At 38.9% G+C, this 14,122-nt stretch overlaps 2 protein-coding genes across 3 annotated transcripts in view; one reads left to right on the plus strand and one right to left on the minus strand.

Moving 5' to 3' along the window:
* LOC145536274 (uncharacterized) overlaps positions 1-14,122 on the plus strand; it is a 401,900-nt gene that overhangs the window by 201,191 nt on the left and 186,587 nt on the right. The gene's annotated exons all lie outside the window — the stretch shown is intronic.
* The window catches only part of GLRA2 (glycine receptor alpha 2), a 197,525-nt gene that overhangs the window by 122,335 nt on the left and 61,068 nt on the right, over positions 1-14,122 (minus strand). For both annotated transcript variants that reach the window (XM_081565319.1, XM_081565320.1), the window contains exon 5: positions 2,405-2,487. In XM_081565319.1, coding sequence (XP_081421445.1) covers positions 2,405-2,487 — 83 coding nt within the window. The remainder of the gene's footprint in view (positions 1-2,404; positions 2,488-14,122) is intronic.

The raw sequence follows: 14,122 nt of genomic DNA on the forward strand, positions 1-14,122 counted from the left end.
ACAGCCCTGCTTAAAATATTTCCATTGGAAACTTGGCTCCTCTCTTTGGGTCTATTACCTTTGTTTTCAGAAAGTTTATGTTCAAGTCCTTATGGTCAATCCTCAATTACTTTAGCAAGTGGGAAAGCTGTAGGTAGGTAACCTAAGAGAAAGTTGTAGAATATGCAAATTAAGCATATTCATTTGTGCTAGTTTCTTGCTAAAGGGGCCTACTCATCACAATGCTGAATATGAAGTAAAACAGATTCTCTGTTATATAGTCATATTGTTACATGACTTTTAAACCATTTAAAGTAAGATTATTATCAGTTTAGTAAACCAAAGTCAGCTCTTAGTCTCCAAGCTCCTGCTAACTAGGTTGTTATGCCAAGTACTTCTGGATCTTTTTGCACCCTGGAAATGAAGGCAACTCTTTTTTCAGGCATCAATTCTCTCCCCTCTTCCTTTATTTGTGATATGAACTCTAAAAGGAGAGTGAGGCAGACAACGGTTATTATGTGAGGTTTTGGCTAACCAGTAACCTCAGCATGTTTATTAAGGTTATAGATTCTTATTCTTGTTTACTGAAAGGTAATGACTCACCAAAGCTACCCAGAAATCAATTGCAAAATCAATTGGAATCTACTTTCCTCTTTCTTTGGACCACCTTTTCCATTCAAAGCCGGAAATTAAAAACAAGCAAGGAGTCACAAAGAGGGCCTTGTACAAGCATTGATGGTCCACAAAGAGAGTGGTCAACCCTATCTCTTCCACATCATTGCTGTATGAGGACTTCTTGGATATCTCCACCAAATACTAGAGGCTTGCCAAGCACCCTTTTCTTGCTGACCACTACAGTAATAGTCCTTGTCAGCCACTTGGAAGCTGCAGCTTGGGGTCAAATAGAAGAGGAAAAAATGTGGGAAAGAAGGATATAATATGAGGGTAGAAAAGTAAAGGACACTTCCTACCCTTCACAGTCAAAGTTAGTGGTAAACACATCACTGCTTCTTCGATTTCATTACTTCTAGATCCTGCAAGCACCAAGCATATTTACTAATTGGAGTTTTTAAGCCTTGAAGGGGGCTTCCCTGGTAGCTCAGCTGGTAAAGAATCTGCCTGCAATGTGGGAGACCTCGGTACAATCCCTGGGTTGGTAAGATCCCCTGGAGAAAGGAATGGCTACCCACTCCAGTATTCTGGCCTAGAGAATTCCATGGACTATATAGTCCATGGGGTTGCAAAGAGTCGGACACGACTAAGCCTTGGAGGAACCTCAGATGATAGCTATGGTTGCTGCTTTATAGAAAAACTAAATATTAGGTTGAGTCAGGGGAGAGTTTGGAGCAGTAGAGAAGACACAAAGAAGGAATCATAACGTAAGAAAAAGTTTTTCTTAACTATCTTCTGAAGAGAAGGGGCAATGGGGAAAAAATGAATACATAAAGCCTATTGTAAATCAGAAATTCTCATTTTATCCCTGACAACCTCTTCAAACAATGATGTTTCATTATTTTGTTTGTTTCTGTAGGAAGTTTCAAGGGAAATCTACAATGATTTTAAATGATCAGAAGAAATCCCTGTCACCGCCTCTTTTTAAATAATAGTTGATATGTCTTTTTACATTTATTATTTTCCTAAACCAAGAAGTTAAAAGTATTTTCTTGCCCCTGCCTCATTAAATCTCCTAACACCCCTGTAGGTCAGTAGCACTTATTATTCTCTGCATTTTAGAAACAGAGCAACTGACAGAGCAAGCCAGAAAACAATTTCATGTCTGCTGACTGAAAATTCCGTTACCTTGGCGGCATCAGCAATTTATGGCACATGTGGAAATTTCAGTGGCATCAGAGCCAGGACATAAAGGGCACAGAGTAGTAGCATTTCTCTATTTCCTTCACCTTGTCTTTGTATGTCCGTTGCCCATCTAAGGGAGATCCCTTCATTCCATGTCATCACAATGCCCCTCATTTTTACATCTTCCTGTGACTAAGGCCCCTGTATCTTGTCTTCAAATCAATTATCCCTTCCTGCTAAGATTCCTTTGGAGTGAAGGTCTATTACAAGCACAAGATAGAAGGAAATACAATTTTCTGACTAGAGAGTGATTCATTATAGAAATTAAATAACTAATAATCTTAATTTTCCCAGGAGACGTTTTCATTTCAAAGAAAAGTTTACTAAATCAGGCTTGTTTTTTGAGGAAGGGAAAGTTATTTGGCTTTTTACTTTGAAAAATGGTCTTTGTGCTCTTGGATATAAGACATGCACACACACTTTTACTTGTCCTTCCCTTAGGACCTCGGGAGTTGTTAAATAGGTATAGATTGACTCTTATGGTTTTTTTTTCTCCTTAATGACACCTGAAAAGAACCAGGTCATTGCTTAAAACAAGCAGGTGGTTATTTCAGTAGTAGTAACTTACAACTCTCCAGCTGCATTGTACAAGTCTGGACATCCATTGGAAAATTCTTCAAGTCCATGGGACAGGATAAGGTCAAGGTGAGCCTTAGCAAAGAAAAGAAAATTGAAAACAAGTTTTTAATTTGTGAGATCTTATTCTTGAGAAGCAAAGCAAAAATATATTTGGTATTAAGCAGAGTGACACTGATACAGATGATGAAATCTCCTCTCTCAGGGCAATGTTTTCTAAGTTTCCAATGAGCAGTAGTCATTGGTAAATTTTTAAAATACTATAAAATTTTTCTGTAACCTCTTACTCTCCATTTCCCATCTTCCAGTCTCTGTCACCTCCCCAGTAGCACTGGTCTCAAGTTTATTCTAGAATCAAGAAGAGGTTTCTGGGGGGAAGGGATAGTTAGGGATTTTGTGAAGGTCATGTATACACTGCTATATTAAAAATAGATAACCAACAAAGACCTATTATATAGCACACAGAACTCTGCTCAATATTATGTGCCAGCCTGGATGGGAGAGGGGTTTGGGAGAGGATGGCTAGATGTGGATGTATGGCTGAGTCCCTTTGCTGTTCGCCTGGAACTACCACAACATTGTTAATCGGCTATACCCCAATTACAACACTAAAAGTTTAAAGTTACAAAAGTAAATAAGTACATAATTAGGTGATTATATAAATAAAGAAGAGCATTGAGAAATAATGTAAAAGAAAAGTGGGCTCTTACTCACACTGATGTCCAAAAGATGTAAAATTTATCATGTTTTGAAGTTGGACAGGTGGGCTTTGCTTCAAGGACAAAAAATGATGTAATAAGCATAATTGGTTGTGGCAAGTATTGGCTCTCCTTCCATCAAGTGGGCAAATACTTCACTGTCTTTTCATTTGCTAACTACATGGACAGGTCGATTGTATATTGTAGCATTCATTCTAGAATTTTCACAAATCTGGAGCAGGTAATTCTGGATCTAAAAGCCATTTGAGGATCGTAGCTTGTACATAGTCTTAACTTCTCTGCATCCTTGAGGGACTACTATGTTTCCTTTTCCTTAACTTTCCAAGCTCCAGCCACCTCTGATCAAGACTTTTATCAGGATATCGATTTATTCACCATCTCTTTTCCACTATTTCCTTTCTCAGTCCTCGAGGAAATGCTGCACACCTCTTACCCTTCAGTTTTTTTATACCTCAGAGATTAAAAGAAGGAAATTAAGGTTGACAATCAGCAGATCTGTGTTCCCTTTCAAGAACTGCCTCCAACTGTCTCTGTCCCCAAAACAAGACATTAAACTCAATAAACATGCATCCTTAAGAATCCGCCTGCAATGTGGGAGACCTGGGTTCGATCCCTGGGTTGGGAAGATCCCCTGGAGAAGGGAAAGGCTACCCACTCCAATATCCTGGCCTAGAAAATTCCATGGATTGTATAGGCCATGGGATCACAAAGAGTAGGACGGAACTGAGTGACTTTCGCTTCACTATCAAATGATGAGCTAGAATCAAATGATGCTTATTGCCATTTAGCTCTAATGTTAGAATCCATGTTATTCTGAAGTTCACTGTTCCAAGTTTCTGTTCGTTTTCTCTCAAATATCTTTTCTATCCATAGACCCCTCTGACTCTTGCACTGTTACCTAAACTCTTCCTTTCTTTCATGCTCTCCCTTCCTGATTCCCTTTTCTTTCCTTTCTCAGATTTGTGTTATACCTATTCAATCCAAAACAAAATAATAATATAAAAAAAGAGTGGCCCAGTTATTTTAAAGAAAGAAAAGATTTGGGATTTGAAGTGAGACTAGACAAAGAATCCATGCTGACAATCTTCAAAATCATTAAAATACAACAATGACAGGGAAAAGCAAGATACAAAAACAGTACAGTGTACTACCAATCATGTAAAAATGTTTTCAATATTAGAAGTGAACATGGCACTGTATTAAGAGTAGTTATTTTTGGTTGGGATGATTCATACTATTTTTTTAACTCTTTATTCATTCTGTGTTATCTATATTGACAAGTATAGGCTATTTGAAGATGAGCAACTGTATGTTATTAAGCATGCCTTTCTTCAAACAATAGCTGAAAGGTAAAATTATTAAATTATGTTTTATTCACTAATGTTTTGCTATTACTATAATTATATTATTATTGTTAAAATTTTGCCATAAACATACAGTATTTCACCTTCATTGCTAAATAAATTACCTACCTTCTGTGAGCTATTCTGAGAACACAAATACCATGTTTCTAAAGGAAAAGCAATAGTTTTGAGTTCTAAATATCTGAGTTAAAATAACATTTTAGACAGGAAAAAATGATTTTTGTCAGTTTTGGAGTTCATTTTCAGATATCAATATAAACATAGTTAAATATATTTAAATTTCTTCCTAACATAAAGACTTTGTTTTTTTGAGGTTTTATTTTATTGAGATCAATGCCATGAACTCTTTAATGTAAAGGAAGAGTAAAAGAATCAAAGTGAAAATCTCTAGTAATCAGAAATTTTAAAAAAATTTATACTTTATTAATGGAGGGAAATTTCAAAAGGATCTATGAGTTTAAAATTGTTATTAACACAGTAAGAATCTATTTTTTTTTATTTTTTACAGAGGAAATATTTTCATCAAACAAAAATATGTCCATCATATAAAAATAATCAGAGGGCATGTGCATAGTTTAATTGAATCAAAACCAGAAAACCTGGAAATTTCATTATGATTTTGAAAAGTTTACTTTTGAGAAATTAGAAACTAATAATAGCAGAAATGAATAGTTTTAAAACATGCAACAAGGAATTCTGTGGTATTTTCTTTGCTATTGGAAGCAAACTGATTTTAATATTCTTATTCATAGGTTTGCTTAATTGGATTATTTTATGAACTTTTCACATTTATTTAAGGAAAAAAGCTTCAGACATGATATTTCTGGGTTTGTGGCAGATATAACAATCCTACAGAGTTCTTGGGGTCAAAACCATTAACACCATGGAAAAGCCCCACTGAGTGAAATTCCAAAAGAGCATGAAACTCTCTGAATTTCAGTCTCAGCTGAGAATCTGAATCTCAGTCTCAGCTGAGAACTGTGTGTGTATGTCCCTCCTTCCTTATTTGTTTTTCTGTTTCCCTTCCTAGATAGGTTTTGTATGGGAACCCAATGGGTGTCAATAACAAGGAGGCAAGTTAACAGCTCCCCATTTTGCTAAATCATGCCATCATCTGAGCAAACGGGAAGCGATTGGAAAGATCTAATCAGTTCTTTCATGGACCACAGAGCCTATAATTTATGATGTCTAGTTTACCACACATCTGCAGGCATAAAACACAGACTTGCGTTTTACTTAGTTTTTTTTTTCCTTTTTCACTGAAGTATATGTTAAACACAGTAAAAATACACAAACCATAAGTTACAGCATGATACCATTTTTACATCTATACCCACCTGTCTAACAAGCACCGAGATCCAGACTTAGAATATTTCCATCACCCCAGAACACTCCCTTGTTCTCTCTTCTCAGTCAAGAACCTTCCAAAGTAACCACTATTGATTTTTAAAAGCTATTTTTAAATTTAAAAACATGGGTTTGTGAGAAAAGTGAGCTTGATATTATTTTGTACAGAGATACAGAGTGAAGTGAAAGTCACTCAGTCATGTCCAACTATTTGTGACCCCATGGACTATACTGTCCATGGAATTCTCCAGGCCAGAATACTGGAGTGGGTAACCTTCCCCTTTTCCAGTGGATCTTCCCAACTTAGGGATTGAACCCAGGTCTCCTGCATTGCAGGTGAATTCTTTACCAGCTGAGCCACAAGGGAAGCCCAAGAATACTGGAGTGGGTAGCCTATCCCTTCTCTGGTGGATCTTCCCAACCCAGGAATCGAACCGGGGTCTCCTGCATTGCAGGCAGATTATTTACCAACTGAGCTATCAGGGAAGCCCAAGAGATGTAGAAATTGCACCAAATAAGACTGACACATACAACATATACCAAAATGTGACCTATCTTTTATCTTCTTTACTGTGGCTCTCCATCTTTTTTTAAGTGAAAGTGAAAGTCACTCAGTCGTGCCTGACTCTTTGCGACCCCATGGAATATACAGTCCATGGAATTCTCCAGGCCAGAATACTGGAATGGGTAGCCGTTCCCTTCTCCAGGGGATCTTCCCAACCCAGGGATCAAACCCAGGTCTCCCACATTGCAGGCAGATTCTTTACCAGCTGAGCCATCAGGGAAACCCAAGAATACTGGAGTGGGTAGCCTATCCCTTCTCCAGCAGATCTTCCCAACCCATTTGATTTTTCTTAAAGAACTCATTTACTGAAGCATTATCACACATCCCCCATCCCCCTCTGTTATTGTGAAGACATGCAGGCATTCAGAGCACCCCTGCTCCTGTTTGCCCAAGAGAAAGAATAAAGTTCCCTTATAGAGACCCTGCTTCTTTATACAGAGTGAGAAGGCTGAGCGAACATTTCTATTTTAAAAGCAAAAGGATAAGACAAAGCATAGGAAATCAGCTTCCCTCATTCCATCCGTTACTACTTTCCTATTTAGTTCACCTTGCTCATCATACCAGCTTAGGTATCTTACTTGAAGTTTAAATGACTGATAGATGCAGACATTGTAAACCGCATTAATATTACAGTTTTTTTAATCAAATGAATTTTAAAATTTACTTGTTTCTCTCCTACACAAGGTTCTTCCCTTATGCAAGAACCACAAAGGCTACAAGTTTCCCTTTTTACCATCTAAAATAATGCCTTGAACAGAGTAGGTATTCAATAAACATTTGTTGAACAAATGAATGAATCAGCATCCTCAAGCTCTGTGGGAGAACGTAAGGCTTTTATTCAGCAGAAATGGGAAAACACAAAGGATTTAGAAGAGAAGGAGGGTCATCAGAGCCCATGTCATTTAGTCACTCAGTCATGTCTGACTCTTTACCACCCCAAGGACTGCAGCAAGTCAGGCTTCCCTGTCCTTCACCATCTCTTGGAGCTTGCTGAACTCATATCCATTGAGTCAGTGATGCCATCCAACCATCTCATCCTCTGACATCCCCTTCTGCCTCTCAGGAGGCAGGTAAGGTGGTCTGGTATTCCTATCTGTTGAAGAACTTTCCTCAGTTTGTTGTGAAGTCAACAAACTTTGACTTTGTAAAGTCAAAGGCTTTAGCATAGTCAATGAAGCAGAAGTCGATTTTCTTTGTGGAATTCTCTTGCTTTTTGTATGATCCAGCAGATGTTGGCAATTTGATCTCTGGTTCCTCTGCCTTTTCTAAATCCAGCTTGAACATCTGGGAGTTCTTGGTTCACTTACTGTTGAAGCTTAGCTTGGAGAATTTTGATCATTACTTTGCTAGTGTGTGAGATGAGTGCAATTGTGTCGTGGTTTGAACATTCTTTGGCATGCCTTTCTTTGGGATTGAAATGAAAACTCACCTGTTCCAGTCCTGTGGCCACTGCTGAGTTTTCCAAATTTGCTGGCATATTGAGTGCAGCACTTTAACAGTATCATCTTTTAGGATTTTCAGTAGCTCAACTGGAATTCCATCACCTCCACTAGCTTTGTTTGTAGTGATACTTCCTAAGGCCCACTTGACTTTACACTCCATGGTATCTGGCTCTAGGTGAGTGATCACACCATCATGGTTATCTGGGTCTTTAAGATCTCTTTTGTATAGTTCTTCTGTGTATTCTTGCCACCTCTTGTTAATATCTTCTGCTTCTGTTAGGTCCATACCATTTCTGTCCTTTATTGTGCCTATCTTTTCATGAAATGTTCCCTTGGTGTCTCTAATTTCCTTGAAGAGATCTCTAGTCTTTCCCATTCTATTATTTTCCTCTATTTCTTTACATTGATCCCTTCAGAAGGCTTTCTTATCTCTCCTGCTATTCTTTGGAACTCAGCATTCAGATGGGTATATGTTTCCTTTTCTCCTTTGCCTTTCACTTCTCTTCTTTTCTCAGCTATTTGTAAGGCTTCCTCAGACAGCCCTTTTACCTGTTTGCATTTCTTTTTCTTGGTTATGGTTTTGATCACTGCCTCCTGTACAATGTCACAAACCTCTGTTCATAGTTCTTCAGGCACTCTGTCTATCGGATCTAATCCCTTGAATCTATTTGTCGCTTCCACTGTATAATCGTAATTATACAGTGTAAAATCATAATTATATGTAATTGTTATAATTGTACGTACGTGTAATTGTAATTATACGTATAAAAACACCCCAGAGCCCATGGGGTGTTGCCAAATTCCAAGACTGGCAAAGGAAGCCAGAAAGCTGGCCTGGCCCCTCTCTGTAAGTTGCTAGCATTTCTAGTGGGAACTAGAAATAAGGCAAACCAAATGGAAAGAAATCCAGAAAGCTATGTCCACCTGTCCTCTAGCCTTGATCAGGTAGCTGGGTCCATGGCCAGGACTGTTCTCATATTGCTAAAAGCATGCGTATTAATCACTTTGTAATTTCATTGTGGACAGAAGGTTCCTTGACTTGTAAAGCAACTACTCATTCATAAGGAATTCCATGTAAGTGGAAGTTCATTCCCAGTAAAAGATTCTTGAGGGAAGAAAAAGCCATTTGAAGAGAAAATGAATTTTCAGATGGAATTATGAGGGATCTTCTTACCTAAAGAAAAGATTTCCAACATTCAAAGAGAGTTAATTCTGATATAGTAGTCTGTCATGTTTGGAAAGGAAGGGTAAAGGGATGCTTTTGTGTTTTAGGAAAAGCAAGAGTCTCAGGTATATTCCTGCCATTCCTCTCTTAGGGACCATGCTTAGCACACTCTGTAGCATATGCAAACCTTCAGTGGTACATGGAAATAGCAGAGGGGATAGAACCTATGTTCTTTTAGGATTAAAATGCTTAATAAGGAAAAATAAAACTTCAAGTGATTTTGATAGTATCGATAATCATTCTGTGAGCACCTGCTGCAGGTCAAGTGCTCTCATTATTTTGCAGTCATGGAGTACTATCCCAGGAGGCAGAGAAAATTCTCTCTGTTTTTGAGATAAGCACATTGGATCTCAGAGTGGTTAAGCTATTTCCCCAAAGTCACAAAAACAGTAAGCAACCAAAGTTAGATTTGAACCCAACTTTAATTGATGTCAAAGTTTGCTTATTATTTTCTACTCTACAATGTTCCTTCTTAGAAAAAGAATCTGTTGCTAGTGTTTCATCCTCTTTTGTCTGTGAAGCTAGCAGAATAGATTGTAGACACCTTGGTTGCCATGTACCTGCTCAGGGATACCCTTTTCATATTTTCTGCAGTTATCCAGGCTTCCCATGACTTTTCCTTTTAAAAACTCCTCTAGCCTCCTGGCCACCTCCTAGAGTAGAAGCATCATTGACTGGGGATCCAGGGGCCTGGGTGGTGGACCAGGCTTATAGAGAAAGAGCAGTTTGACCTTAACTTTATCTCTGAGCCTCATTCCTTACCCACAATTCCATCCTGCTCAAAATTTCTATGATCTAAACTGCAAGTGAAGGTGGCCAGCATAAAAATTTCCTCTTATAGGTGAATTTCCACTCTTGAATGTGATGAAGGCCTTAAGTTTAAATAATAATGCTTCTTAAAATTAGAACTTTCTGGCAGTTTGGGTATATATTTGTTGCCCCCATAGAGCTTTGTCATACCACATCCTAGAACACGATTCACTCTTTCTCCTAAAATGTTAAGGACAGCCTTACTGTACAGTGTAGGTCGTGTAGGTCTGTTGACTCTTTCCTCTCAGATATACTTGGAAATTTCTGAACCATGTGACATGCTAATGCCAGGGAGATTTGACAGGATGCATCATGTATTAAACAAGAGTGTCCTTCTTAAGTGAAATTTGCCTGGAGCAAGTTAGAAGTCAAGTTAGACATGCATCATTTATACAACCCACACATATGGGGAGATGGAGGGAAGGAGTTAGAGTGGTCATTGGATTAAAAGATACCATTAGGCTAGTTGTCTGATCAGGGTCTTCTTTGGCACAATGGGTTTCAAACTCTGGTCAATGTAGGTATCATCTGAGGGGCTTGGTAGGAATGCAGATTCTCAGGCCCTCCTGAGAAATAGCTCAGTTAATGCTGGGCTGATCTTGTGGAGCACATTTTAAGAAGATCTACTTCAGCATGTCCCAAGGAGGACTTTAGTTACTGTCCATGCGATGGACTAAGAGGAGAACATTTTGAAAGAGAAATAGGCAGGGACTGAGAAAGAGGTCTGATTTTTTCAGTGGCATTAGCACTCTCTTTGGAAAATAAGACTTTCTACTCGAAACCTTGTCTGGACAATTAGGCTCAAGAAGACTTCTAAGTGACTGGATCAGGGGTAGTGAGACAGTGAGGGAGGTTAGTCATGAACCTCAGTCACCAGGGAGAGGCATGCTGCTAAGGGCAAGGCAGTACACACAAGGTCAATTCACTGGCAATCAAGAATATGGTAGGTGTGGCTAGAAAAAACTGGGGTAGCTGCTAAGAAGAGTGGAAGGTGCAGCAGAGAAGAACCCAAGCCAGATGCTTGTTAACACACACAAGTGTGCAAAAGTAGGCAGTGGAACTCTACTCAGGGCAGTAGCAGTGTATCAGAGTGCTATCTCTGGTCTTTAACTAGAAAATCGAATATCCCCGAGAGCCACTGAGAAATTTTAAAGAAAGTTGGGGTGGTGGCTGCAACATTCACTGGATGATCCCCAACTAAAGATTTATAAAAACCCCTGGTACTGGTCAGGGATGAGGACAGACCATGGAGGGAGACCAGCTCCATGTCTTTAGTCAGGAGGGATTCATGTTAAACAGAACTCCATATGGGGTATAATCTAGTATATCCATTCAGCAATTTTTGGCAAGCATTTATTGGGCATCATGCTTATCAGATACTTGAAATGACAGTTTCTTTGAAGGGATCATGGTTTAATATTACTAATATATTAATATATATGTGTGTATATATGTATACATATATGTATTCTTTTTATGGAGTCTATTCCAATAGTTGTACATTTATTATTCATCTTTTTAAAGTTGTTTTCAAATTCTCATTTAAAGAATGTTCCAGTTTATGTAAATCAGACATAGCTGAACTCAATCAACTAAAAGGCTTTTCATTACTCCCTGTCATTACACTGATTGGGTAGAGTGGATAACCTACGTTATAGATCTAGATCCTGAGAGGGCCCTTTGGGTCTGTCAGGGAAGTATGACTTACAATAATTATTTGATGATCCTGAATTAAAACTCAAGGTACCCACAAAAGAATCCTTGTCCACAGAGAACAAAAGTAAATCGGTCCAAGTTTGGCTAGGCAGGCAAGGCATGAAGTTTTTAAGCTCATCTTCTGATAGCTCTGTAATTAAATGGCCCCTTTGACCTTGCTTATCATGTAAAGCATAGAGACGGTCTTGCTCATTCCAGCCCTAAGCTGTTCCCCTGGTCCACAGACAGGTGCAGATGTGGCATTGCCTGGTAAGACTTTTTATAAAAGTAAAGGTTGAAAAGTCATGGTGTGGAAATTATTAGGATTCTGGGAAGATTCCAGTGCATGCTCCTGATCAAACTCCTCTCAACTCTTATCCCTGGGTTGGGAAGATCTGCTGGAGAAGGGGATGGCAACTCACTCAAGTATTCTTGCCTGGAGAATCCCATGGACTGAGGAGCCTGGTGGGCTACAGTCCATGGGGTCGCAAAGAGTCAGACATGACTGAGATACTAACACTTTCATAATGGAATGATAGACATGTAGCTAAAGGCTTCCCTGACTATTAAGATGAAAATCTAGGGAGAGAGTAGTATTTCAAGTACTGTTAGTCATTTCCTCCTTTGTGAATATGAGTTGATAGATTCTCAGGTCCCTTACCAGTATCCCCAAGAGCAGACCTTGATATTGAGAGTATCAAATGGAGGGATGAAGCTAGATGGATAACAGGGCTCAAAATCATGTGGCTAGGACACCGGTGAGAAATCATTTCTTCAATTTTATCTAAGATTGAAACTAAACCCAAGGTTGGTAGTAAGCTTTGCTATTAGAGTCTATCCTTTTAGTTAATTCCAAATAAGTATAAGACCTGTTTCTCCATGTTGACCTTGGGTTTTGCAAGGAGTGAATGGCAACAGTGCTAGTTCATCAGCTGTTCTACTCCTCTCCCCTGACTAAAATACCAGTGGCTGACTAGGAAGGTCTATGTTTACCAAACATAAAGGCATCACAGAAAATACCCATATGCATTCAGCAATACTAGCTGGGAAGGACAAAAATACAATATCTGCTCCCATCTGTGCCTTGTCCCTTCAGAAAATGCATACATATGGTGGGCCCATGTTAATTAAGTCCAAATATGGATTGGATTCAACTTGGAGAGCAACAGATAAATCTGCAGCTAAAACTTTTCCAATGCTTTGATGCTTCCTGAACGAAAATATTTTCAAGGTGTTGAATAGGAGAGGGCTACAGTGAACACCATCAGAAAGAAGACCTCAGATGGTCAAAGATTCAAATAACCAATTCTGCCCACATTTTAGTTACATTTTAAATTTAAGTCATTTAACAGCTAACATTTATTTATACACCAAATATTCATGAAGATAAAATGTTATTAACCTGCCCATTAAAATAATGAGAAATAACTTGTCCATGGTTACTCTGTTGTCTGAGTTCACAGCTATTTAACGGTGATGCTGAGTTGAAAAAAGAGGAAATAGCATTATATAGCAATTCTCTTACTGTTTTATTTGGGATTATTTTACTTTTGGCAAAAAGGAAAAAGAACTGCCAATGTGATTTTAAGAAAACCAAAGTAACTTTTATCTGCTGACAGCTGAGAGCAAAATTGTGTTACTTTGCTAGCATTTTCCTGTATTAAGACTTCAGTTGTAGTAACTGATGGAAAGTTGTTGGCCACTGTTTCTCCGTGGCTAAGGTTGGAGAGACAATGAAGTATTGGTCAGATGGAAAGATAGTCCATTCTTGATTAGGTAACACTTTGAAACCAAGTATAGTTCATTCAGTTCAGTTCAGTCACTCAGTCGTGTCCGACTCTTTGCAACCCCATCAATCGCAGCATGCCAGGCCTCCCTGTCCATCACCAAATCCCAGAGTCTACCCAAACCCATGTCCATCGAGTCAGTGATGCCATCCAGCCATCTCATCCTCTGTCGTCCCCTTCTCCTCCTGCCCCCAATCCTTCCTAGCATTAGGGTCTTTTCCAATGAGTCAACTCTTCACATGAGGTGGCCAAAGTATTCGAGTTTCAGCTTCAACATCAGTCCTTCCAATGAACACCCCGGACTGCTCTCCTTTAGGATGGACTGGTTGGATCTCCTTGCAGTGCAAGGGACTCTCAAGAGTCTTCTCCAACACCACAGTTCAAAAGCATCAATTCTTTGGCGCTCAGCTTTCTTCACCGTCCAACTCTCACATCCATACATGACCACTGGAAAAACCATAGCCTTTACTAGACAGACCTTTGTTGGCAGAGTAATGTCTCTGCTTTTAAATATGCTATCTAGGTTGGTCATAACCTTCCTTCCAAGGAGTAAGCATCTTTTAATTTTATGGCTGCAATCACCATCAGCTGTGATTTTGGAGCACAAAAAAAGAAAGTCTGACACTGTTTGCACTGTTTCCCCATCTATTTCCCATGAGGTGATGGGACCAGATGCCATGATCTTAGTTTTCTGAATGTTGAGCTTTAAGCCAACTTTTTCACTCTCCTCTTTCACTTTTATCAAGAGGATCTTTA

This window comes from Giraffa tippelskirchi, chromosome X (assembly GCF_054371585.1).
Source record: "Giraffa tippelskirchi isolate mGirTip1 chromosome X, T2T-mGirTip1v1.2.pri, whole genome shotgun sequence".
NCBI classification, from domain to species: Eukaryota; Metazoa; Chordata; class Mammalia; order Artiodactyla; family Giraffidae; genus Giraffa; species Giraffa tippelskirchi.